Genomic DNA, 27,627 nt, shown 5'->3' with positions numbered 1-27,627 from the left:
TCCCACCGGCAGTCTTTTGAGCCAGCTTCGTTCAATTCGACATTCAGAAAGCTCTAGATGTGAAAGGAACATCACAGACTGACCTATCTTGAAGACCACATCCAGGTTACACATTCAGCTTCACTGGGGTTTGGAATGCAAGATCTAAGGGGTTGACCTTGTTTTTATGAATTATTGATTTGGGTTGTTGGTTTATTTTGTTGGGGTTTTTTTCTTCAGAGCTGCCTGTGAGGTCAGAGAAATGAAAGCTGGATAACCAGAATATTTACGTATGTTAAAGGTCACTTTAAAAATCAGTTTACTGTATTTTTAAATTACGCCTAGAATGAATGACTGTGTGCTGGGTTGACTGTGCTCCTTACAGTATCTCTCAGTTACAATCAACAAGAAACCACAAAGAGCACTCATGAAATCACAAAATCCATGAAGGTCATTTGCTATATTGTTAAAGAGCATAAATAGCAGCTTTTTTGTTAAGCTGGTTGGCAGCCAGATAAAAACATGATAAGAGACTCAGCACAAGCAATATTATGTCTGGTATCAGTAACCTGTCTAGGCTATTTATGGGGTTTGCACAAACAACTGAATTAGCCAGCACTGAAATGCCAAATTCAGAAACAGTGGAAAGGGTTTTTCTTTCCACAATCTTCAGCTACTGTTCTTGGGTTTGTTTTGTTTTTAATAATCTGAGCTATGTAAGTCAGAGGACTTACACATACATTTGCAAGAAGAGAAGTCTCTGCAGGAAAACCTAAGCTCCTTGAAATCTCTAAAAGCTTATCCTCTGAAGTTCTTCCAAAATACCTGCTTACACTTGGCTCATCCTTAAGATTCTTTTCAGGCTAAAAGAGGTGAAATATTTTCATCACATCCACATAACACTCTTTTCCCTCATGCATGTAAAAAGGACCACAGTCTTTAGTAAAGAACAGACATGCAGACTTCATTGAAGTTCATGGGCCAATTGCCACATTCCCTTTCCATTGAAGGGATTAAACCTCCTTAGCTTTATTTATCCCAGATAAATTATTCGGGCTGTTCAGAAGTAATTCCAAAAGAATCTTGCACACCAAGAGTCATTCCAGCCTCACTTGTACATCTACAAAGCACACATTTCTCACTGAGCTAGGAGCCAAACCATTCATTTTGTCCCTGGTGAGAAAAGGGGAATTTTGCAATGGGACTCATCTGACCTGTATTAGACATCTGCTTTACCATGAGATGAATCATGTTCTAGGAAATGTGTCTGTTGAACCGGCTCATATGCCTAATTTCCTTAAAGAAAGACAATCCTATTTTGTATGTCTTATTCTAGAAGAAAGGTTGTTCCACTCTTGCCTCTTGCAAAAATCTTGTAAAATAACACCTTCAAATACAAAGTATGTCTAAACCTTGAAAGAAAACCTGAGACATAAAGTATTCCCCTTCTTTTTTGTTTTTATTTCTTTTACCTGGACTTCTCTGATTATTAATTTGCATCTAGAACACACTCCAACACAAAGAATTCCTCATACAATTATATACCAATTTTAGGCAAGATTGGTTTGTTTTACTCCGAGACTAGTTACACTATGCTACTGTCAACATAGGACTATGACACAAATAAAACACAGTTAAAAATCTTCAGGAAAAATAGTCATATTAGCCAGGAAATCCACGACAGAGCTGTTACTATGTTCAGCAAGCAATCCCTAGAAAGGCTAACGCTAACAGACACTAGGAATGCTCCTTCAGATGTATCCCTCCATTGTGGCGGCTGACCCTGGAAAGGTGCTTGTTTCAGTAGGAGCTGTGAGCCTTGGTGAGGGAACAGGACCATGGAGGGGTCAGTGCAGAGCGCTGGATGCTGCCAAAGTGCCTGCACATGCTCCGCTCCTCGCAGTGTCCTGTGATATGGAGTCCATGCACACGCAATGGCGAAAGCACGGCAATTATAGGCCATTGACGTCAGCAAGTCCTAGAGGTCTCTGTTTTGTAACAGGAACCTCATTAGAAACTAAAAATGTGTCCGCATACTTGATACAGCTGCAACATAGTTTAATTCCAACGAGTTTCCTCTTCATAACAGAAGCGTTATCATAGTATTGACTCCGACGGTGTAAGCCAAAACCGTACTGCTCATATGTTAAAACTGTGCCAAAAGCAAAGACAAAAAAAGGCATGGAGAGGAAGAGTTTCCCAGGCCTGAGCAGGTTCTTTTATCAGTGTGTTATTTGTAAATAAGAAGAAAAAGGAAAAAGAAGAAAAATCTCCCTTTCTGTTAGCTCTCAGGGTGTTCTGTCTTACTGCTTTTTTTACATGTTGAATTATTTGGACTCTGATGCTTCTGATTTAAAGAGACCCTTTTGCAGAACTCTTTGGATACCCTCCACGTTCTGCAACAATAGTATCTTTAGGATTACAGGAGTCAATCCATTCAAGCTAAATCTTAAATGCATGTCAGTTCTGGGTCTGGATCCAGCTATCTGTCAGTAGGAGGACCTCCCAGGAAGGTACCCAGGAAGTTCTAAAACACTCAGAATCTGCAGCATACAACTTAATTGTTTGAAAATTAGCTCAGAATCCTAGATGTTTTGGGATTTCAAAGGCTTACATTTTGAACAATTCCCTAAAGATAAAGCTCTGCATTTTGGACTGGTGAGCCCAAGACACACATCAAACCAAATGCATACAATTAGTGGGCATGTTTGACATTCCGGGCATTGGTGAGCACAAGTACTCTCAGGACCTGTACCTTTAATTACACAGCTCTGATTTGCCTCACCTTCTCAAAGCAAGAAATTTATTCTAAGCTTGTTCTCCAGATTTCTTGAAAAGTCAGTGATGAACAGCACATATCAGAAGCTTCTTTTGTTATCTGTTAAGTATAGAAAGAGAATAGACAACTATCCCAGCCTAGAGGTCTGATTTTAAAACATGTCTCATTCTGCAAGGAAAAGTAAGTGACCAGAAGACATACACCACAGGATTATAAGAAAAGACAAGGAGAGGGAGAAGACTGACTAGGAAATGGACCAGTGCTTTGAGAAGAATTCCGCTCTCTGTTGCAGAAGAATTAAGATTTTACTCTTGTACATCACTTGCTGAAAGCGGTCTCCATCACAGAAAATAGCAACACTTCAACTTGAATCACAGTTTGCTTAAATTCATGAAAAAAAATCTTTGATATATCAATGTAATTGAACTTACAAGCTTTTTCTCTGTCATATCATGGGAGCAATTGTTCAAAGGCAAGAAATTATGAGAGCAGAGAATTAAGAGTACTACACATTTTTGAAGACAGTAAATGAGCTCCAGCAATTGAAAAGTGCCTTGGAGATACTGGGACAAAGCAGACAGAAAGAAAAACCCTTAGTACTTTCCCCAGGGAAATTTACATAGGATTCAGAACAGCCTGCTGATAATTTGGTGTTTCTTAAATGTCTTTATTCCATCATTATCTCTTTTCAAGCAGAAAATTCCCCATGCCTCCCTGCAATGTATGCAGCGAGCATTCATTGCAAATCGTTCCTTTTTACTGTTAGGCTGTATTTTCCCTTACAAAACAAAGCTCTGAACAGTTCTGGGACCAAGACAGTGGAGAAATTGGCAAAGAAAATTTGCTTCATTTCAGATTTTTCCCATGGCTCGTGGAGAAAGTCAGGCCATCAGTTTTCTTGAGGCAAAGATGAAGACTCTTAAGAGAATTAATTTCCCTTGCTTAATGTCTCAATTCCTGAGCTGTGTGGGGTCAAGAGTTGTGGAGACACTGTGTGCACTCACTCCCCTCTGCAACTCAGTAGTGACCTCTCCAGCTGAAAGAAGGGTGGTGTCAGGACTAGCTCCTCCAAGGCAAGTCACCAGCCTGCCTCTCCTTGGCCCCTAAAAGCAGGACTTCAGAAATGCTTCAAGCCATCCTGGGGCCTGTGGGACTTGCAGTCTCCTTCTCATTGCCTTGTGTCTTGTTTTTTTCTATACCAGATCATTTTCTGCTGAAGCTTATATTCATCACAGAAGCAAAGGACTTACTGGGTTTATTGTGGTCTGGTCTTTGGGCTTTTTTTTTTTTTTAATCCAGTTCATATTCAGTATCACCCCAATTACGGAAATGAAGAACATTTTTAAAACAATAAGTGATGACTTCCTGTACAAACAATATCAACTTTCCTGATTCGGATTCTGTGTTTGTAAATAGCAACTATTTGTTCTCATCTGCAGCATGCTAAGACATGGGAAACAGGCACCTTGGTGATCCACATGGAGCTAATATGGGAAATGGACTGACACAATGTCCTGTCACAGGAAACAATACAAGACTAGGAGGGACCCAAATTTCACAAATGTTTATTTCCTAAACACCCACGAATTAATGCAAAGTAAAACTAAACTCAGGAAAGAGAGTCATCACAGAGGATTTTGTTACCCCCATCTCATCCACACTTGAGCTAGATAATTGAATTTCATGTATGTTTACAGCAACAGTGATTCATACGAAGAGACAGGTAGAAAAGAGATAGGGATAATGAGATAGCATAGAGAAGGAAAATACTTTTTCTAATGCACGCTTGTCAGAAAGGGTGAGTTTTGGTACTCAGTATCTTCTTTCTTTCTAATTTACTCAAGAATTCTTCCTGAAACTGTAAAGTTTTGGAAGACTAATAGACCTTAGGGCAGAGTGACACTTCCACCAGGCATTAAGTGAGCAGTTACCTTGCAGCCTCCCTCATTATCCATAGACTTCCCTAGCTTTCAGGTATGCTTCCTGGGACACAATTACCACTTCAATCTTAAGAAATTGGTTTTCAATCACAATGATTGCCAAATTCAGATAATTAACATGCCAGAGAGGTCTGAGGTTGCTACAGGTTTGTTCCTTAAACATTTTACTTCTTTTTTGGCAATTAAGGTAGGAGGAGTTATAAAATCTAGCCATCTCTTCAACAGTGACATCAAGATTTGTGACTAAATGTCCTTGAAAAACCAACAAAACCAAGACACTCAGACAGCCTTCTTTAAATGATTAGAGGGGATGGAAGGACAGGGGTTGGCATGGGAGTGTCCTAAAACAATTTCCACAATGATACATTTCTCTTCCATCACCATGGGAATTCTGCAGATAACCTTGGTTTACAATCATCTGATTGAAGGTGCCTTTTAAATGCAGGGAAGACGCACACAAGTTGGGAAGCAGTAAAGAGTTAGAAGACTGGTTGTGTCTCTCATTTGTAGAAATTTAGGATCCAGAAAAATTAACTCCTCAAACAGGTAAGAGACCAAGAGAATGCAAAGGCATCCCTCGTATGGTAAAGTTGGTTTAGCAGAGAGGTCCTTCTCATGCGGTGAATGGAGAGGATTGTGGGTAGGTCTCAGACAGGGATGATATCCAAGGTGGGAGGTTCAAGAAGGTCCCGTGATGGGAAACTTGCAAAAGGCATCCGAGGAAATTGTACATTTCCCTAGGCTGCAGGCTGTTGGTCACTAAATGAATATCCTATTTTGGCTGTTCTTCTGCGGACACATCTGTTGTTGGATTTACAGAGAATTATATGAAAAGAGCTGGGTGATGAAAACACTTTGCAGCGTATTTCAGATGAAGGAAAGTATAATGAAGAGCATGAGCAGCCAATAGTGTTCAATACAGCAACACACAGTAATGGGGAGAGCTGTCTTATTTTCTATCAGTGTAGTGAGAGGTCCACTTCATTCTGCTTTTTCAGAGTCTCACTCTTCATATCACAAAATGAAAACAAAGGCTAATTCACTCTGATGTGAACTCATTAGACACAGCAGACCCAGAATTTGGAAAACTTCCAGTTGCACGTTCTCTGTAACATGGGCTTTCAAAACCTGTGAGTCCTGAAATACTACAGTAATCTATTAATACTACTCTGTAAAAATAAGGAAAAACTGAAGTATTAATTAAATCCTTAAAGTGTCAATAATTTGTTCTTTTATTGTTGTGTCTATTGAATTCAACTCTTCCCAGAAATGTCTGATTAACACCCTGGAAGGAAACAGGATCAAAAAGAAATTTCTTTTATAGTCTAACTGACCTAATTCCAGCACTTCCCATACATTACACAATACTTGTTTGCTAAACACAACTCTGTGTTTAATTTGATTCCATTTATTCTAGATGTTTTCAATCTGTGTGACATGGACTACAGAGGACATTTTTGAATATGACTTCACATGCAAATAGTAATTTTCTGCAGCATGAGGCAAGTCAGTGATCTGGACAGACAGCTTTAACATCCTTCAGCTGCCTAGAAATCACATCCCATCCCATCATATAGGATACCGTTCCTGATACCTATTTCACATATTCACTTGTAGTCCACTTCCATCTGGACTCCTGTTTTCTCTAGGCAAATGTTTGGATTGGGTCTTTTTCTTGCTTCATTTTTTTTCTAACTGATAAAAGATTACCATTTGTATTTGCAAGTTCTGATAAAGAAGATTTTATACACTAATTGCAAATTAACATTATGCAGGACTGAAAATGTCATTCAAAACTCAGCCATAGCTGAACTGCCTTACTTTTCTACTTTCTGTACTGCAGAGCAAGTACCAGGAAGTGTTAAAAAAACTTAATCTTACCGTTAATAAATACATAGATTGTAGATTCCTTCTTCTTTTTTGCCGGACTTGTTGGGTATTTGCAGCTATAATTTCCAGTGTCACTTGCTTGAGTTCTGCTCAGGGTCAGACTGCTGCAGGACTGCTTCCCATTCCTTCCACAGGCATATTTAATTACTTTCAGCCTTTTGCTATCCTTGCTAAGAGTTTCAGGCAAAGACCATGAATGAACAATTTCCCCCCTGCAAACACAGATAAGGAAGCAGAAACAATTATGCTGGGCTGCAATTATATAGCTCCAGTTCCCAAGCTTTCTTTTTTATTATATCAGGCTATTTATGGGGCTCTCTTTTATCTTGTTTTCCAAAAACAACAACAGAAACAACAAAGAACTATTAAACAATTGCCATTGAAGTCCACTCCCCACCTTTCCCCACAACACAAGGTTTAATTTTTTTCTAATTTCAGTTACAAAAAAAAAGAAAGTGTCAGGTGTATGAAGTCCCTGCCAAATTATCATAATTCAACTCAATTGGTTACCTGCAGGTGAGATTTAAAGTCTGGCCGGCTTGAACAATGTGCTGTATGCCATTTATACTCAGCTCAGGAACTTTTAGTTTTGATCCTGAACTAGATCCTAGAAAAACAAAGAAAAAAAAACCAAAATATTAACAAAGTCAAATAATTCTGCTTCCAGTCCACTCGTATTTATACTGTTATACTGGAAAGGACAAGAAAACTGTGCCTCTCTCACCACACATACTCTCTTCCTTTGAGCAAAATCTTGTTGCCCTGATTCAGGACTCAAATAACCTTCCAGCAGCATTACTCAGGAAAGAAAATAGAATTGAAAGCTATCAGTCAATGACTTTGCTCTCAAATTTTTCAGTGAACATATCATGAAGAAACTTAAGGACCTCATGGATCCACATCTAACCAAGGAAGTGTGCCCCCAGCACCACTGGCTGCATTTCCTCAGGAAACACAGCCATGGCAGCCCCTTCAATGGGAAGGGTAAATTCAGCCACTCCCACAGCAAAAGCCATGGACTGACTCCTAAGACACCGACATCCCACTCAAACAACTTGCTGCAAAGCTGAAACTGATGTGCAAGGAGTGAAATGCATTAAAGGATCGTCCCTTTCTGACTGAAGGTCACAGCACTCTTACTTATGGTCCCTCACCAGCTGCAGGCTCCCTGCCAACAAAGTAGCATCAAAAGGTAGACCTTCACAGTAAATTTTGAGAACAAGATCAAGACACCTTCCACACCAGATTTGCTGCTTATTTGAGAAAGCAAGCATGTTGCTGTGGCCAGACCATTCTGGTATATGTGAAAGCCTTGGTGTCAGTATAACACGAGGTGGCTGAGGACACCTGAAAACATCCAAGTGGGCTTTGCGAAGTCTACATGGAGGCATTTTTAAGATGACTATGAAAAAGCCCCATGTAGACTTCGCAAAGCCCACTTGGTCAGAAACCCAGAAGAGCATGAGATCTTCCCTCTCATCAAGTCAGGAGCTGCTGGCTGGAAAGACATAATGATTTATCTTTGCCCTATAATAGGCTATGGCCACAAAAGCTTTCATGGCAAGCTGACAGAAGAACATGCCTTAGGGAAGAAGAGTGCTTGATCCATCCCACTGCCCTTGCACTGACAACAAATTGTTCCAGAAGCTGGGAACACAATGTAAAAATATTTCAAAACAGTGAAAAGTTGAAAGCCAGTTGTAGTCTAATTGGGACTCAAGTGTAATTTGTAAATATTTCATTGTTGAGAGAAAGCAACAGCAACTACCCCAAACCACTTTACTCCAAGAGAAAGTATTGCCTTGTCAACATACAGGAGAAACAGCATCTCATAGTAAAGGGTAATGCAGATTTTTCTTCTAGAATTCAGTCAAGTACAGTTTTAGCTTAACTATTTTAAGTCCTTCCAAGAGGCCCCTGCCACAGCCAAGTATGAACAGCTGTATGCACCAAACATACTAGAAATACATGAACCTTTCTTGGGTCTACGTCTCACCCATCAGGAACGCCTCTCTCTTTTGTTGACTAGAGAAGGAACTTTTGGACACAAGTTCCTGCTGAGATTGGTGACTAAAATTTGGGTGTATAAACACATCAAAGTCAACGGCTGCTCCAAATTCTGGAGCTTTCTTTTTAGCCCTGGATATCTGACTTCAGATGTGGCTCCAGTAGTTTTCAATATATTCTATCATCTGTGCCAATTCAAAACAACATTTAAAGTGTACACTTGAACATAGATGTAAATAAAATTATAGCTCACTTGCACAAGCTGCAAGCAAAGGCATAACAACTTTTAAGAATAAAGAGGTCTTCTGGACTGCACCTCAAATAACACCATAGATTTGAATGGTGAGACTGTGCATATACACAGACTTCCTCTATGATTTGTCTAGACAATCATATTTCTAACAAGTAATTAATATATTCTGGCAGCAGGTAGAGGGGAGAAAAATGGTGTAGCAAATCTCTGAAGAATTAATTGTTATGTGGTATGCATTGCAAACATACATTTCTCATGCCTGCTTTTTAGGAATCTCAGCTCTGAAGGGCTGGTTCCCCAAAGTGTGCTTTTATGGGATAATCTCCCATAGATGCTTGCAGCCTATGAGTCTTCTCATTCACCATTCTGAAACTATGCCTCTGAGGCTAATCACTGAGAAATTGAGATAAGATGTTACCACAGCCTAGGCAGCTGCTTGGAGAGCAACCCAGGCACTCTGGTTGAGAGGGTTTGTCAACATCCTCTAGCTAAACAATCTGATGGTTTTGTGAAACTCCCACATTCCCTCATTTCATTTGCATTCCTCTTGTCATCCCAGAATTGAAGGGTCAGATGCTCTCCCAAGAAGGCAGAGTTTATATCCAGCTTTATGAATCTTGGTTTTTACTTCGGGGAAAAGTTGACCTCAAGCTTCCCTGAACTACTCCTTATTTGCGGTCCTGGAAAAGCTGAAAGCATGCAACAGTGTTTACAAGCAGTTCAATATGTAGGAAAAAAACATCAGTGACAGTCTGCCAGAGGAAACCATTGGGATCAAAGCCCAGTTGCTAGAGCTGCAACACTCAACCTAGTTGCTAGAGAGCAACATGTAGGTTTGCTTCCTGTGTTAAACTGGTGGGAAAGTGGAAAAATCCATGTGAGTGACAGGTGTTGACAGCAAGACAGGAGAGTGGGTCTGCAGTGCCTGGTCATGCCTGTGGTGCTGAGCGCTTGGCTTTGCTCGGCACTGGCACTGCACCATGCCAGCAGCAAAGCCAGTCCCACAGCACCATGCCCGTGCCTGAGCCATGCTGAGGCCAGGAGACCATTCCCAGGAGACATCCTCTGGGAATGTGGGCTGCTGCTCTTTTTAAAGGCTGCCAGAGGTGAGGAGCAAGAAACCATCATAAATGTTTCAAGGTTTTTCTCTTCCTAACTTTACAGTGGTACAAACAAAGACAGGAAAACCTTAAGATCTAACTTATTTGAAGCATATGAAACAAGTCAGCCTGGAAGCATGTATGTCAAATCTGCCTCAGAGTTACTAAAATCAAAGAAAAAACATAACAAAACCACCTACCTTTTCATCCCATCTTGTAGGCAAAAAAGAAACCCAGATATACTGGACACATACTCAAGCTTTTGCCCTTTTACACATTTTACATATATCTAAAAGACAGCACAGTATTTATAAATACTGTGTGTGGGATCTTAAGGAGTGCTTAGTGTTTGTCTAACTCTGTTCCCATTGACACAAGACAGCATTTCATCATTGATTTCAAGTACATTTTAGACACTTAACTCCAGCAGTTAATCGTATTCACATTCAAGACTTAATGTCAGTGTATTTGGGAAAAGATACAAGCCTGGTTACATATTCATTTATTTTGTTTTTCACTGACAAAAAGATGAGGTCTTATTTCAAGCCAATATTGTTGCTTTTACAAGTATGGGACACGATGCTTTTACCAGCAAGATGCTATGTCTTGAAGAAAAATAGCTTTATTTGACATCCTATCTATTCATGGGTCATTAGCTTCCTTACATTTTTAAATGCTTCAAAACCAATGCAGAGTACAAATTCAATAGGGTTTGACATGTTTACCAGGAAAGAAAAAGGAAGGAGAATAGCAGGGAAATTCCTACTGTCAATATTTAGAAGCAGATTATTCCTTCTATGTACCTTCTGTGGGCATTTTACTTGACACTGTCTTTTCTGAAGGGTCATGGCTCAACAGGACACATTCACTTATCATTGTGCCTGTCACTAAGCGACCATCAGCAGCCTACCCTCACACTGACCTACATTGAGAGGTGCAGCTTCTTTTCATGTGACAACAAGAGAACTAATTAATCCTGATAACTGAGGAATCTCCTCCCATGGGGAAAGGGGTGGTTTTTTCAGACACATTTTATTTGTTATGGAAGGCTTATTAGATGCATGTGAAAGTCAGTCAATGGGGTTGCTTAATTAATGAGCAAACATTAATTTAGATTGCAAAAGTTAGCCATTCTATTTAAAGTAAGGGCAGGACAAATATTTTTTTTTATGAAAGCAGAGAGCAATCTGTGATTTTCAAGGGAAAAAAAAAAGTAAACTTTCTTCCATTAACTTCTGCCCCACAAAAAAAAGCTGATCCTCTTCTGAATTAAGTAAATAAAAATATTAATTATCTGATAACCAAAAACCCCTCTGATCACAAATCATGGAAAAAAGATAAAATAAATGAACATGCATATATTTTTTCCAATTATATGTGCCCAGTTCTATAGACAAATGAGTAACCATGCATGCATGATGAAACTTTTGTTGATTTCTGCTAAATCCTGGATTCCCTTAAAAATGATAGACTGAACTCAAAATTGGGACCATGATCTGGGTTATTATTCCAATTCCAATTTTCCCAGTTTCTACTTGTAAATTTCTTTTCATACACAGAGAAGTTCTGTTACCTTTGACTAAACAAAGGAAATCCAAAAGCTAGCTTTAAGACTAATTTTAAAAAATCACAATATTAGGAGTTATAAATTTCCTTGAAGTCAACTGGTTTGATGACTTTCTAACATCTTTTCCATAATCTGGGGCTGTGACTGTCTTCCAGCTGCTCCTGTTGTCCCCAACATGTTGACTAATCTTTTTTTCACCTGCACAATGAGAGGTTAAGGAGAATGATCAGTTTATCTTTGCAACTTCAGTGTGTACAAAGAATCTGACCTTCTGGGTTTAAAGTGCCATCTGTGGGCAATAAAGTTATCCATCATGAAGTAATTGTTTCAGTCACTGTTGGATTTGCACATGTTTTACCCCTTGTGAAACACAACTGAGCCTTTCAGGGCTTAACCATCAAATATAATTTCTTCCTGATTCAAACGTTCAGCAAAAATGTACTTTGTAGAGGACACTCCTGCACTGGAAAGAGAGGGCAGGGTATTTCTTAACAGGGTCTCCACCTCTCTGTGATGCTTAAAACATCAGTCATTCAGTTCAGGTGCAGCCCAGGACTTTACTTTTGCTTCTGAGCACTTCCCTATGAGTTGTTCCACTGAAGGGAATGGGAATGCCCACATGTGTACAACTAATAAGCAGTTGCAGAATCCAGACAAAATGTAAAGGAACACGACAGTACCCAGAGGGCTGACCTTCAGTGTGTCTCCAGTGAAAATGAGCTGACTCTGCCTTGCAGCAGCACCTTAACCAGAACATGGCCACTAGCTAACCTCAAATGGAGTATATGGCTTTACTCCATTCTGTAAGGAAATCTGGGATATCAGTAGTTTTCTTTATTTCAGAGCTATTCTTGACAAGCTATTGTATTACCATTTCTTTAAAAGGTTCTTCAATCCATTATGTAAGTAAATATAACTTTTTTTTGGTCAAACAGTTGTAGCTTCCTATAATAATTGCAATTACATCATTACACCAATTCACTCTATTAAAGAAGAAAAAGGTATATATAGAGAAGAAAAACTCATGGTCAACTCTTAAGAGCCACTTAAAATTTCAATTTACATCTGACTATATGAAGAAGTCTAGACCAAAAGGTCCTTCTAGTTTAATCAACACCGAGCCTCTCTTCAGCATTAATATTGCATTTATAAAGGCAGGAGAACTTTTAGGGAAAGTTGTCTTAAAACTTGTGTGGTGAACGGAATAGAAAATTTTGTTTTCCTGTTCGATGTGTAACTGTCTGGCCTGGTCCTGCTGCAGGACTAGAGGGAGAAGGGAGCACCCTGGATAATGAAGCTTTCTGCTTCTGTGAGCGCTGCTGTCTGGGAAGAACTGCTGCTGGAAGGAGACACTGTTCTATCCGCACACCATCAATAGCCCCTATCTCATCTGTCACCTGGGTTTCTGATGATCAGGTACAGGCAAAGAAGGTACAGCCTGGTTTCCTGCTCCTAGGGGTAAAAGCACCCTCTCCATTGCCTGTACTTAGAAAGTCTCCAGGAAAGACCTACAGTGCCAAACCATGAGCCACCCTGAGGCTCAAAGCGGTATTTCCAGGTCTTTCACATGCCGTCTAATCCACATTCTAAAGGAAACCTCACAGTCATCTAATTTCACAGCATTTCTCTGAAGTAAATCCAAACTTCACACCTGAAGCCTGCAGAAGAGAAACTAGGGCAGCTTAACTGTGACAGAGCAAGGAGTTGTGACTTTGTCCCAGGCTGACATTAACAATGGTACAGATGAGCAAACTCATGATCTGAAGCAGCAAAATGCAACCACTCTTTCTATTGAAGCAGAAATTTGCAGGTCAATTAACAGCCATTGGGATTCAGAAGTGTTAATAGATACAGGTCCCTGGACTCAGAAGTAGTTTTGTACTTGTCTCCTATTGGTTCCTGTGCAAAGAGAGGCACCGTGTGTGCTGGTTCACAGCTGGCAGACAGAAACCCCCTCAGGAAGAAGCTGTGTCACTCCTTAACAGAGCCATCTCCTGCACATATCCCTGTGGTGACCTAAACTTTCCTTTCTTTTGCATTCAAGACCAAGAAAACTATTGAATGCTATTTATTTACTAAGTGCACAAAAATTACCAGCTCATGGGTTCATTCCTTTCAGGTGCAAAAGAGACATTCCATTTATCTAGTCTGATGTTTTGCAACACATGCCAAGTGATTTCTGGATCAAATGCTTATGTTTGATCAATCTCAATTATAATGTCAGAATTTAAAGTACTATTAGGACATAACAGCCAGACAAAAAAAAAAAAAAAAAAGGTTAGTGGACAGCAAAACTGGGTTTCTTTATGATACACACCATAGTAGAGACTGAATAGCATAAGGTTGGTAACAGTAGATTAAATGAGTTCTGGGCAGACTAAAAGCCTTGACCATGACTCCATGCTGTGGAACTAAAATTAGTCAGTAGGGAAAATGGATGTACAACTGCCCAAAAGAGGCCTTCACAGGCATAGAAAGGTATTTGAACAAGTCCCTTCCTTTTTAGTTCTAGATCTCAGAGCAAGTTATAATTAATTTACTCTTTATGCATTTGCTGCTCCTGGATGACTATACGCACTGATGTGAGATTAAATGCTATGGAGCCAAAGCAAAACATCTAGTTGCTAAAAATAATGCAATAGTTCTGACAATACTTAGTTAACACTTGTAAGCAGTACACACTGATACGCCAATATGACCAGTAGCTGCAAAAGTCAACAAATATGTGCTTCCCCAATATCTGCCAAACATTTTGCCAGCACTTGCCCTAGTTAGGTCAGGTTGGTTTTATTGAAGCTTGTGGTGAAGTCTTTCTAATACAGAGCAGAGAGGGGTTGTTCACTTAAAAATTTAGAAGTAGAAATTAAACAAACTGAAACCTCAGCCAGTTATTTGAAATAAATCTCATTCCAGTTACTACCAATTGAAATTATTGACATTACCCATCATACCTGGGCGACCAAGGCCATGCAGTTCCATGTTTTGTGGCCCACAAGACCCACTTGAAGGCACTTGCTTCACCAACTCATCAGAAGTTTGTGCCTTGTTTGCCCTACACTCAGTAGGTAACTTCAATGCATGAGCATAGACACTTGATATAATGCCAAGGAAAAGTAAATTTCAGTATTTAACAGCCAAAGATCTGAGAGAAAAATAATCTTGTTTTCCTGTTGTATCCATCAAGTTTTAATATCTCTAGAAATATAGGCTCTGAAATTAGCATCCTGGCCAATATCTAGCCTGATGAAAGTGCTCATTTCACCAGCTATATAAGGAGAACATATTTACAGAGATGAAATAAAAGCAGCCATAACTATAAACTTTGTCTTTCCCACTGAGGACATGGAATTGAAAATGGATATCCAAACGCACAGTCTGACACTTCCATTATGAACCCTTGTGGGACCACTTTGGTACACCACACCAGGAAGGCAAAAGACACACATATATGTGATATGTGTTGAGAAGAGAAATACAACAGCTGTGCCCACCTTAGTCTGGTCTTCATTCCAGTGGAGTAAAAGCCCATCTTAAAAACAAAACAGGTCAGCTGAGGCTGGTGACACCAGAGCTAGCAACACTTTCACAGCCACATTCGGCACAAATCCATGTGGCTCTCATACCCCTCCACCTTGGTGTGCCTGTCCTGGCCCCTGCATGGAGATCCTGCTCAGGCCATTCAGAAGAGAAGTGGTTGTGACTCTGTCATGTGCCCAGCCAAAGGGACTCCATGTGATCAGCCAGTGGCCCTCACCCAGGAGCGTCATTTCATGCCTCCCCACACAATTCAGCCTGTGCTGCTCGCACTGTGTAGAGAGCCCCATCCAGACCTGTGAGTCACCAGATCTACCTACTGACATGTGTCAGCAACCACGGTGCCTCTGCTCCAATTCCACTGTGACAGATCCTAGCACATCATGACCTGTTCAATATTCTTCAGAAAAGTTTATCCCATTAATAAGTGAGTAGAAAAGTATCAATGTGGTATAAAGAGAAAGCAAGTACACTAAATTTGACACAAAAACAATTTAGAAATCCTAGGCATTTAGAGTAAAGGTGCATATTTTCTTGGCCAAACTAAATTTCTTTAGCAGTTGGATACTTAAAATTTGTAACAGATTAGCTGGCAGGACAAATGAAGCAATATAATAGGACTGAATTTGAAGACTTTCATAAAGACAGGCAAACTGCCTACCTGCTCAGCCAGCAGCACAGGCCTGTCAAATTCATCTGGGGCTGTAGTAATCACTAAGCTGTAAGCACAGAAACAAATTAGGAACTACGTAAAAGAAAAGGTAAAGCAAAGTTGAAGGGGTTACGCTTTGCTGAAGGCTGCCGGTTATTATTTCTATTGTTACAGCTGAACTGTCCTGTAGTGCTCCAAGACAAAAAGAAAAGTCAGGAACCAACTTTTCATCCACTTCACTTAAACCTATGAAGCAGAGCTCTAAGTAAAGTCCCTGGCTTTAAAACAAGAGCAAGTAAATAATGCAGCACAACAATTTAAAATAGAGAGGTGAGAAGAACTGGAACAGTCTGCACAGAGGAGTTCCCTTGCAATGGCTCAGGAGCAAAACCCACTTTGCTGTTAAATGACATCTAAAGAACCCAATCTAAGGAGGTAGATGCAGGTGCAAGAAATCTTCTGGAAAGATTGCCTATGGCTCAATTATATTGGAAAATTATAATCATTCATACTTACAAAATAGATTAGGATGATTATCAATTGCTGCACTGCATGACACAAAGAAAGGTGCCCCAAGCACTTTCGGCACAACAGAACAAAAAAGTTCTGTCTTACATAGTTTAATGTGATTTATTTCCACTAGGTAATATCCACTTGCATAAACATAGACAACAACTAAATTTTACTTTCCTTGACCCTCAATCCCATGGCTTCCTATGAAATACTATGGGATTTTAGATCATACTACCAAAAAAATAAAAATCCCCTCTTAAGAGTTTTATCAGATAACTGCTTCCTGCAAGACTTTGTGAACCTTTCCTGAAGATGAGATGCTGGACACCGCTAAAGACATGACATGAAGCTAAAAAAGCCCTTGTCTGATCCAGGATGGCAACTCTCACGCTTCTGTTAACATTAGTCTATGGTGATCCTGATGAGAGGTTTTTCCATAGAGGGATGACAATGGGAACAAAAGAGGTGAATTCCTTCACTCTGTGTCAAGGAAGAATCCCACAGGAAGGACGCTTAAGTGAGCTATGTGAAATTGTGAAATTTCTCTCATGAAATGCCCTCACACTCATCCCTTTTCGCTCCCCACGCACTAAGCAGGGGGTCTGTTCCCAGAGCACAGGCTTCCTGAGGGAACATCTGAGGAGCAGAGACATCTGCTCACAGGTCCCTGGCTCTCAAGGACCACTGTGCCCTGCTTGCTTCACCCGCTTCCAGCCATGGAGTGGAAATAATGGCACCACATTGCCACAGCATCTTCAACCCACTGAAATCCTAGGAGGAGTTGCCCTCTAGCCCCTTGCCCATCTTTCAGCTGCTCCAACAGTAAAGAGAACCTTGTTTCAAGGCCATAACTCCAAAAGAAGGAATACAACTTAAAGAGAAGTTGCATTGCACAAGTGCTTAGTGCCACATACCAGTGACTGCTGAAAAAGCAGCCCCACCACTCAGAAAAGTCATGCCAAGAGAAATCGGTGTCAACAACATCTCACTGAATTATGCTCTAAATATGTCACAGGGGTGACTTAACATTGTGGATATGGATTTCAGTAATGAAAAATCAACTGTGTTTTGAGAGGAAAACAACAGAGAGAGTAAAACCAGCTCACCATGAACATGAATCTTTTGTTTCAGCATTAACACAAGATAAACCAAAGTCTGAGAAAGATGATTAATGGATCTATTAACTATTGCACAAACATCTATAATGGCCTTGAATACACTGATGCACCACATCAAGCTAAATCATCCTCCTCTTCATCTTTAGTCTGGCACATCTCCACACACCGTGCCACACAAAGAACAGCCCAAATGCAAACATGACTTAATGCAGAAGAAACAGTCATCCACATTCCCTGTCCAAATTTCTCCATACATCTCAATGGCTCAAGACTTAAGTTTCAGACAAAAGTACCTCTGAAATCTATAGTTTCAAATCTCTTAGCCCTCATTGCTGGTTTCTCAATCTGTTAGCACTTTGCTTAGTTCCATCATGAGTTCATTCTGCTGGTCACAAAGGCATGATATTATGCCATGCCTGGCTTTGGAGAAAGCACTAATGACTGCATTTTCACTTTTCCAGCTCCTGCTTGCACCATAGTTCTGTCTTTTAAGGATCAGGATTTATACAGTACTGATCTCCAACCATAGGAGAATGAAACTGAACTTCTGCATCTCAGTAAGAGAAAACTGTGTGGGCACCTCCCTGATAATCACTGAACCAGTTTTAGGATAAGCAGTTCCCCATGATGCATCAAGAAGTCAGACCATTTCCAGCTAAGGATGTTTGGGAAAGGTTGCTTCCCAGTTGCAGGAATAAATGCAGTGAGGATGCCTCACAAGAGCAAAGAGAGAAGAGCCTGGTTCTGTCTGTGGGTAGAATTCATGCACAAATATGTACAGAAATGTTTCTCTGCATTCTCACAAATATTGGTAAAGAGACTACTGGGGACAGGGATGAGATCTCAAGATGAAGCATGTCTTTAGAGGGAGCAGTTTTCTTCTTCAAGGTCTCACACCAACAGGAGAGACTTGTCTCCAAGAGCAGAGGTGATTGTGATTGGGCATTTCATGCAAAACCTACTCTTGCAGCAGTCTTGCTTTCTATTCCCTCTGGGCCTGTAGCAGGAAGTCCCAAACCCTGACTCTGGGGGATTCAAAGGAAAAATTTTGTTGCTGAAGTCCCACCACAGCCTCTCTGGACACCGACTTCTGAAACACCAAACCTTAACCCCCATCTGCTTCTGCCAAGCTTCTTACTTTCCCGATTTCAGTCGGACATGAAAACAAGCAAGCTGATAAACAGCGTGCTGGAAGTTCCCAAACCACACTAAAGTGTAGGGACTTATCAACCGTCCTGCAAATCTGGACAATTTCCTTCTGTCCTATACACCCACACAGTGTAGAAGGCTACTGGTTCCAGTATTTGAAGCATCTGACAAAAAAATAGACAGCTTGTTTGTTATTGTTTGGATGCAAAAAAAAAAACCCAACACCACCAAAATACCTCTCAAATCTCCTCAAAAGCAAAATTTTAGGGTTCTAAATTGGGTGCTTCTGGATATGAAGATCTTCACTACTGCACAGGGCAAGTCCAAGTTCATCCAACACACAGTATAAATCTAGAAGATGTTAGCCCAGCCCAAAGGAGTAGCTCCAGATTTACACCAGCTATAAGATAATGAAATCTAGCTTTGCGTGGAGCACATGGGCAAAACACCTGCCTGGTAAAACATCAGTTAGCTGTGTAAGTGATTTTCTTTAACTATGTCAGAAAGTTTGATGCTTTAACCCCATACATGCCATACATTTATTTAAATCTCTGTTATATAGCAGTTCCTAACTCTTCCTTATGTGAATACAGTTTGGAATTTTTTAGGGAGCTCTGTTTCTATGAAGGTCCAGAAGAAGTGGGAAAGCCAGTTTTTCTCAACTTTGTTAGTAACTCCAGCCCTTATCCCAAATTGGATCATTCCGTCTGTGTAATTGCTTCAGCAAGTTCTCAAATCAAATTGAAACCTTAATATATGAACTTCCATCTGAACAGCACTTTCAGAGAAGTCAGGTTAGTTATTGCAAGAAATTAACCTTAGCACTGATTAGATTTGACCTGGAATTTCTTCCTTCACTTTTTCCAGCTGGCCATGATGGTGAAAAGTCCACTGGGGATTTTGAGGTACTAGTTGTGGCTGAAATCATATAATTCATGTAACTGAGATCATAGTGCTGTTCGCAGATAAGACTGTAATAGAGTCTACCACCTTCTAACTGCAAATTGTGAGGTTCCACTTCTGCATGGAAAGCCAGAAATACAGCTAAACCATCACTTTATGTTTCTAGAAACATGGCTCATAAGCCCTGATCCAGGCTGCAGAGTCTGATGCTTTCAGGGTTTAAATACAGTCCTTCACAATACCAAATGCTAGTTGATAAAATTTATAGTAATACTATAGTAATAATTTTATAATAATAAAGTTGAGGACTGGGAGATTGAACTTAATACCACATATTCATGTTGACCCTTATGTGTACAGTCATTAGCAAGCATATGCAATACAATTTGGGAATAAATAATTATAAGATATAAAGAAAACATATGTGAGTTCTATGCAAAACCCAGAAAAAAATTATTGTTCTTTCCCAAGTTAACCGAAATATGTGTGTGCACAAGACAGCTCAAGTGCCCAACACTCACATGTCAAATCAATTTAATTTCCTTAATCTCATTTTTCAAACGGATACTTTCAAAGCTTGTAGGCTGCATGTTGCTTTGAATTTTAAATTATTAAGTAGACTTACATGGGCTGAAAGATCTCCTGTCTCCTCCTTGTGGAGGTCTTTTTAGGTTCTTTCTAAACCACTGGCTATTTCTGAGGATCTCCCCTAGAACCTGTCAGTAAGTGGAAGCTCAGCAGGCACCTGCAGAGACTGAGTTACACGAGGGCACCAGCAATTAATTGAATTTCATCAAGAGCACAGGAAATGGAAAGTGCTGGGCAGCCTGAGTAAGAAATGCAGGTAAATAAGCAGTGAAGGAGGGTAAAATGGGAGGAAAACCACAGAGAGGTGTATGGTACAAAACATCCCACCACTTCAACAGTAACTTTCAAACTCTCCATGCAAACACAACTATGGAGAGTTCTGCCAGTGGCCCAGAAGAAGCATGATCAACCTATTTGAGATGTCCAAACAAAGCCGAGCAAGAATGCTACTCTAGAAAACAAACAAAAACAAAACAAAAACAAAAACAAAAAAAAAAAAAAAAAAAAAAAAAAAAAAAAAAAAACAACCAAGCAAGCCAATGAGTCTGAAAACATTTAATTTCTGATTTGACAATCTCTTGTACATGGGGAGGATATGAATTTCCAGAAAAATGGTTGTAAGGGCACCCAGCCAAACTAGAGAAGAAACTTTCAAACACCTACAGCACCTGAGCTGGCAATCGGGATGTTTGTCCCCAGCACCCAGAGCTCCAGGTTGTCCCCTAAGCAAGCCAAGCTTTTCCCACTGGGATTGGTCTAGGGTGCACAGGAACAGGAAGGTGAACCAGGGTCTTTCTCACAGCCCCTGGCTCACAGAGTCCACCCTCTCCCTGGGCAGTGGGCTTGCCACGACCTGCACAATGGAAAACCTTTCCGGCAGGAAAGAGGAAGCCAGTCCCCTAGCGGAGCTGGTCACTGCAGGAGCCCGTGTAGGAGCAGGACGCCGAAGTTCAGACTCAAGCTGTGAAGGAAGCCTGGCAAGGATCTGAATCCACATTTCCTGTATCCAGGGTGGGTGTCCCATGCCTGTGCCTATTTCATCTTGGGCATAAGAACCTCCTAGGCAGAGACAAATAATGTGGGGAAATTAGCACTTTCCTGGGGAAAGGAAAGAGGAAAAAAAAATGTAGAAGAATACCTATATATCTGTATCAAAGCTGATGAATCAGCACTTCCCGAGCAGGAAAACGTCTCGTCGGAGCGGCCCCGCCAGCTCTCCTCCCGGGCAGCCTGAGGCAGCGGGAGCGCTCCCGTGGGCTCAGGGCGCGGAGCAGACCGAGCCCCCGGCCGCTCTGAGGGGCAGCGCGGCCGGGCGGGCGCTCCGCTGACCGCAGGAGCGCTGGCCTCGACGGCTGTCCCGCCGGAAGCTCGGCTTTTCGCTTCCCAACGCGGGGTTTGTTCTCGCTCCCGGCCGGCCCTTTCTGCCGAGCGCCGTCCCCGCGGGAGCGGCCCGCGGCCGTGCGCGCTGCCCGGGCGGGACAGGCGGAGTGCGGGACCCTCAGGCTGCCCCTCTCCGCGGGGCATCCCCGCGGGCCAGCGATGAGGGACCCGCCTTTGCCCGGCCACCACGCACCCCTGCTCTCAGGTGACCGGCCACACAGCGCTGGGACGCACTGCCCACCGCGGCGCTCCGGCCCAAGGGGACTGGCGCTTGGCTCAAACCAAAATAAAACTCGGTTAAGAACATCAAATCTGCAGTGATCCATCCCCATCATTGCGGGATGTAGGCACCGGAGAGCAGCTCCATCCCACTCTCCAGTAAAACCCGGCAGCCAGCCCACCAAAGAGCGCCGCCGGTGCTCCGCCGACCTGCTCGGGCGGGAGGCAGCAGAACCTCGATTTTTGCGAAGAAAAGGTACACCTTTGCCGCTTCACGGGCAGAGCTGGGACACTTGAAAACAAAGTGAGGAGAAAAGAAGCGTGCCCTGCAGCCAAGACATGCTCTTGTTCCGTGATGCACCGCTTGGGACAACTCCCGATGATGCACGGCGGTCCCCTGTGCCCGGGAGAGGCTGGTCTCCACGCCACCACTGCCTCGGCTCCGCACCGCCGGACCCTCCGGGGTCCTGCTCCCGGGGCACACCGGTGGGGATCCGGAGCATAACGACAGCTCGGGGATGCGGTGTTTCTCCGCTCCCTGGAAAGCAGGGATCGCTTCCCCGGCCCTGCCCAGAGGAAAGGGGCAAAGGGGAGGCAGGTGCCCTCCGGCTCCAGCCGACAAGCGGGGTGCGGTGGAAGCGGTCAGGGGCGCGGGAGGCGCAGCCAACGAGGCACATCACTGGGGACCCGTCGCGGAGAGCTCGGCGCAGAACGGGGTCTGACCGGGGCAGCGCGGTCCCTTACCTGCCAGCAGGAGGGCGGCTCCCAGCAGCACGGTCCCTGAGAGCAGCTGGCGGGGCATGGTCCTGCCTGCAGGAACGCAGGGCTTTTTCCCTGCCGACGGCGGCGAGGCAGGGGCAGAGGCGCCGGCTGGGCTCCGACGGGCTTTCCTCGGTCCTGGGCGCTTCCCGCGGTGGAAGAGATAACGGCAAAGCGAGGCGCGGAATCCGCATCCAGCAGCCCCCGAGTCCTACCCGCCCGCCCCGGCCCGGCCCGGCCCGACCTGCGGAAACGGAGTATCCGCTGCGGGCCGCCCTGCCAGCTTCACCTCCCGCGGGCATCAGATACCCGCCAGCCCCAGCCTCGCTGATTTATAACTTCTCCACCCCTCGCCGTGCACCCCTCCGCCCCCCCGCCCACATCCTCCGCAGGGAGCACGCCCTCCCCGGGACGCGTCCCCCGCCCGCCCGCCCGTCGGCGGGCACGGTGTCGCTGCCCCGCGGGTCTCCCGGTCCCGGCCGCCCCCGGCCCCCAGGGAGCCCGGCCGTGCCCTCCCGCCGCAGCCCGGCTCCGGGCTGCTTCCAGCCGCCGCGGCCGCAGCGCTGCCGGGCGGGCAGTGGGGCTCGTCGCTCTCACGTCGTCAGGCTCCCCTAGGGAGGGCGTGAAGCGGACTTGCGACTCCTGGACCAAATGCTGAGCGGTGGGGTTCCAGTCCTGCGGAGAACTTGTCCTGCTCCGCAGGAAAACCTTGACAGCGCCGCGTCCCGCCACCGGCGGCCGAGCCGGGTGCCCGGTCGGGCGGGGGCCATTTACAGCCGCTCCCCGGCTGCCCGGCGCGATGCTCGGAGCGCCCAAAGCGCTGCCCGTGCCCCAGGGGCCCGCGGCTCCGCTCCCCGCCTTCCCTGGGGAGAGGGAAAAGCGGGGCAGACCGCTCTGTGCGGGGCCTGACCCAGTCCAGCGCGGGTCCCCACCAGCAGCGCTGAGAGCGCTCAGAGCAGGGAAGCCAGGAAGGGGCAGCACTGGCTAAGGATGCTAAGAGTCTGCCCTGCCAGCTCCCCTGCTGGCCTTCACTGACTGTATAACATTCAGGGCAGCGATATGAACATCTCCCCACCTATGCACATACCTTACGTTTCCCATACATGTTTTATTTTGTGAAACATCAGCAGAGAGCCCATGACAGCAAAACTCGAGCAAAACTGTGTTTCCACCTTTTCCCTGTGTAGCCAGAGAAAGGCTGTTGCATGAGTCAGGTCTTCAGTTTGACCCACTGTGGCCCTTCCTATATTTTTTATACTATGAAACAAGTCACAAGAGTGTCTGCACGGGGCAGGTAAATGTGATCATCCCACTCTTACAGAGAAGGAAATGGAGGCGCATAGAGAGGTTAGGCAGCTAGTCCAAGGTCATAGGAAGCTAGTGACAGGAGACACAAATAGAACTCAGACCTCCCATGTCCCACCAGACCATTCTGTGCAAGAAAAAAAATAAGAAGTTGATGTTGTTTTTAACTTGAGAACTGTTTAGCTTTAAAGTTTTAAGTCTGTGAGAATATTTCCTGCACGTGTCTGTTCAACTCCTATTCATAAATTGTGCCCTAAGCTACAAATTTAAGTCTGTATTTTCCAATCTTCCTGCCCCCAGCTGAGACCTTGAAAATAAAATAGCTATGGATACCTTCCCCCTCAGCTGCTCACACCATGTGGGGAAGAACCCAGAGGTTTCTTTCCCGAAGAGGATGACTCACACGAAGTCACCTCCTCCACGGGAGAGGACAGCAGCTGGGAAAACAGCCAGCCAGGGAGGACAGACCAACAAGAACTAGGACACTGAGCATCCTGACAGCTTGGACCCCTAGGAGCAAGGGCTCCCATATGGAAGGACCTCAGGGAACAGTTTGTGCCTGCCTTTGGCCAGCCCAGAGCTGAGTACGTGCTGAGTCTGAGATGATGCAAACCCAATCACAAGCTCAGCAGCCGTGCCACACCAGTTCCTCCCCATCTTCTTCACACCTCCTACATCACAGCTGCATTCTGTCATGGCCCTCCAAAGACCACATTTCTTTGGCAAGCCATAGCTTCTTCCTTCTCCAACAGATGTCATCAGCTCGTGATCTACTCAAGTGGCTGAAGACCAGGGAGGCCAAACCTGAAGATCTGCTCCTAATCTCTTTTCACTCTTTTATATGTTAAGGTCAGGGAGAGATGAGATGTGGAGCTTGTAGAATGGAAAGACCCTAGCAGAGAGATACGGGGAAAGAAAGAAGAAGCAGATATTCCCATAAAGCAGAAGGAAGGTATAGTAGAAGCTTGTGTCAGGAACTGACCAGGTTATACACATAAACTGGAACATCTGGACAGATAGAAAATGTGAAGGGGAGGGCTGCATGGAATGTACTTGACTTTTTTTTTTTTGTGTGTGTGTCTGTGTCTGTGTCTGTGTCTGTGTGTGTACTATTACCATGCAATTTGCAACACCTAGTAGGATGCAAACTACCTTTGAAGAGTAGTTTAGATTCTGTGTCTGGACAAACACTAAGGAGACAGCCATAGATCTGTCCCAGGCAAAAGTCCATCCTGCAGGCAATATGATCTCTTCATACCAGAATCTTAGGCGTTGGTTTGATCCTAAGTAGTAGGAGGCATACGTAAGGCCAATTTTATCATTGGAATTCAACCATTACTCACTGAGGCAAACAGCTCTGGTACAAGCACATCTCACAGCAGAGCAGGGGATTGTGGAGCATGGGGTGAGTTTCTAGAACCAGGGGAAACCCAAGAGAGGCTCACATGGAACCAGCAGCTTGCACAAGAGAGGCTTACTCAGCATAGGATAGAGCCAGGAGTCCCCTGGGGAGCACGAGCCTGAATCTGGAGACATCCCACTCAGCTGGAAGCTGGCTAATGTCCTAGGCTTCAAGGAGGACAAGAAGGATGATAACTGCAAGTCTGTCAGGTTCTGCCAGAGAGCAGCACCACAGAAAATATCAGTGGCAAGCTGAATATAAGTCTTCAGTGCGACTCATATTAGTGACTTGTACCAGTGAGTCCTGGCAGCCAGGAGGTCAAACATATCCTGGGAGGGTGTCAGGCACAGCATCACCAGCCAGACAAGGGAGGGAATTGTCCCACTCTGTCTGCACTGGTGGGCCTCACCTCAGGTGATGTGGGCAGGTTTGGGTGACACACTATAAGAAGGACATCAAACTATTACAGTATGTCCAGAGGAGTGGGACCAAGATTGTGAATGGCCCCAAGAGCAAGACTTAGGAGGAGGAGCTCAAGTGGCTTGTTTGCTCAGCCTAGAGAAGAGGAGAGTGAGGGGAGACTTCATAGTGGTCTATAGCTTCCTTACAAGGTGAAGAGGAGGGGCAGGAGCTTTTATCTTCTTTCTGGTGACCAATAATAGGCCAATAATGGGAACATCATAAAGTTGTGTCAGGGGAGGTTTAGGTTGCATATTAGGAAAGGATTATCCACCCAGAGTGTGACAGGGCACTGAAACAGCTTCTCCATCACACCAAGCCTGCCAGCGTTCAAGTGTTTGGACAATGCTCTCAGGCATATGGTGTTATTCTTGGGATGTCCTGTGCAGGGCCAGGAGCTGGACTTGATGATTCTTGTAGGTCCCTTCCAACTCAGAATATTCTATGATTTTATATTTCTATGAATAATGGATACATAACAGTTGTCATGTTCCCTTCAGCTCTGAAATGTGGAAATTTTCATTTTTCTAGCATTTGTTAAAAATACTATTACTAAATACTGGGAAGGAAATCAGACAAATTTAGCTGCTGAGACTAAGCCCTCTGAAACATATCAGCAAACATTTTGCAAGACTGATCATCTGCTCAATCTCCAGCACTACAGAAGCTGAAAAAGAGAGAGGAGAAACAGCCTTCACAGTAGACAACATTTGTTTTCAGTGTTCACTTTCAGCCCAGAAGTACCTTGTATTGTTGAATTTTATTCTGCTTTACAGGAAGATCAGAGTACAGCTTTTGCTTGAACAGCCTACACATCTGACACTAAAATCATCAAGTTGTCAGGCAGCAAAAGCACCAACTGTCCCATTTGCATCCCTTGCCTGTCCCTGGCCAGCAAGATTCATTGGAACAACATAGAAAATGAGCAATAGGAAATCTGATTGAGAAGGTGTATAACCAAGGCTCTCAAACCCTAGGTCCACACTGAGCAGCAGACTACCATGAGAAAGGAACAGAGACATCATCCTGAGCATATTGGACTTTTCATAGCTGAATACTCAGCCAGGCCATTGCCACCTGTCTGCTCTCTGTCTCTTGCATGTCTGGCTTCAGGAGTTAGATGGAGTGGCAACTCCCCTATGGATATGACTTAGTCAAGTCACTGGGACACATTCTGGGGTTGTGGTTTCTGTTCCCCAATGGAAACAGGACACTTTGAACATCCTTGGTTAAGGCTTTACCCAAGTCTTCTGGGAAGAATTGTTTGGACAGCTCCTGCGGACCCGGCAAAAATAAAGAGCCTAGAAAATCTCATTCACACCAGAAGCTGATACCCTCCCCACATGACCTGACTTTTTCTAGCCATGGCAACAACTCCTTATTTGCACCGATAATAATTCCTTTATTCCTATAATTCCTTTAAAATTCTGATAAAATTCAGAATAATTCCTTGTAGCACTGGTTCCAATGTCCAGAGCATTATACATAACATCACCATCAGCACCTGCAACAGCAGGTGCCTGCCCACAGAAGAAGACTGCATGGGTCAGTTACAGCTGAGGGACCTCATGATGTGTGTTGTACTCACAGCAGAGGTAGACACCTCACAGGAGCAGACTAGAATGTCTCTGAGGTGGTCCCAAGCTCTTGCTGTCGGGAGAGAAGGAAAAATGTGAAAGAAGAGCAGACTGGATCCCCCTATGCAGATCTGCAGAATCTGCATCTGCCAGCTTAATTTGACTGGATACTTCCAGGATTGAAGACTTAATCAAAGCAATATTTCAGCTGATCAGCTGAAAACATTAAAATTTTTGCAGAACCAGTGTGAAAGGTTCCAATGCTCCCTGTCTACCATACTCCATCTTCATAGTCCCTTATGAGTTCCACTGGCAGAGCTGTTTCTGAGGCTTAGAACAGTTTCTGGGGCTCAATTTAAAACAGTTTGGTAAAAGAGTCCAGGATATAACTTGTTTACTTTCTATGGAGAGTCACTTATAACCTGGGTCATTTTACTGGTACAGCTTACAGGAAGCACATCCATACAATGGGAGACACAGTGAACTCTGAGGACTAGAAGAGTATTGATCTAGCTACTGGGGGGGGGGGGGGGGGTTAAAAGCAAGGAAAAGGG

General features: G+C 43.6%; 1 protein-coding gene across 1 annotated transcript in view; it reads right to left on the bottom strand.

Moving 5' to 3' along the window:
* FLT1 (fms related receptor tyrosine kinase 1) overlaps window positions 1–22,800 on the bottom strand; it is a 109,029-nt gene extending 86,229 nt beyond the window's left edge. Inside the window, exons 1-3 of the mRNA XM_041415966.1 lie at window positions 22,316–22,800; window positions 7,099–7,195; window positions 6,580–6,800 (exon numbers count right to left, since the gene is read on the bottom strand). Of these exons, the coding sequence (XP_041271900.1) occupies window positions 6,580–6,800; window positions 7,099–7,195; window positions 22,316–22,373 (376 nt within the window). The 5' untranslated portion in view covers window positions 22,374–22,800. The remainder of the gene's footprint in view (window positions 1–6,579; window positions 6,801–7,098; window positions 7,196–22,315) is intronic.
* Window positions 22,801–27,627: the final 4,827 nt, after the last annotated feature.

This window comes from Onychostruthus taczanowskii, unplaced genomic scaffold (assembly GCF_017590055.1).
Source record: "Onychostruthus taczanowskii isolate IOZ18803 unplaced genomic scaffold, ASM1759005v1 scaffold50, whole genome shotgun sequence".
Classification (NCBI taxonomy): domain Eukaryota; kingdom Metazoa; phylum Chordata; class Aves; order Passeriformes; family Passeridae; genus Onychostruthus; species Onychostruthus taczanowskii.
The sequence above is the reverse complement of the archived record's forward strand: the minus strand, read 5'-3'. Positions and strand labels throughout refer to the sequence as shown.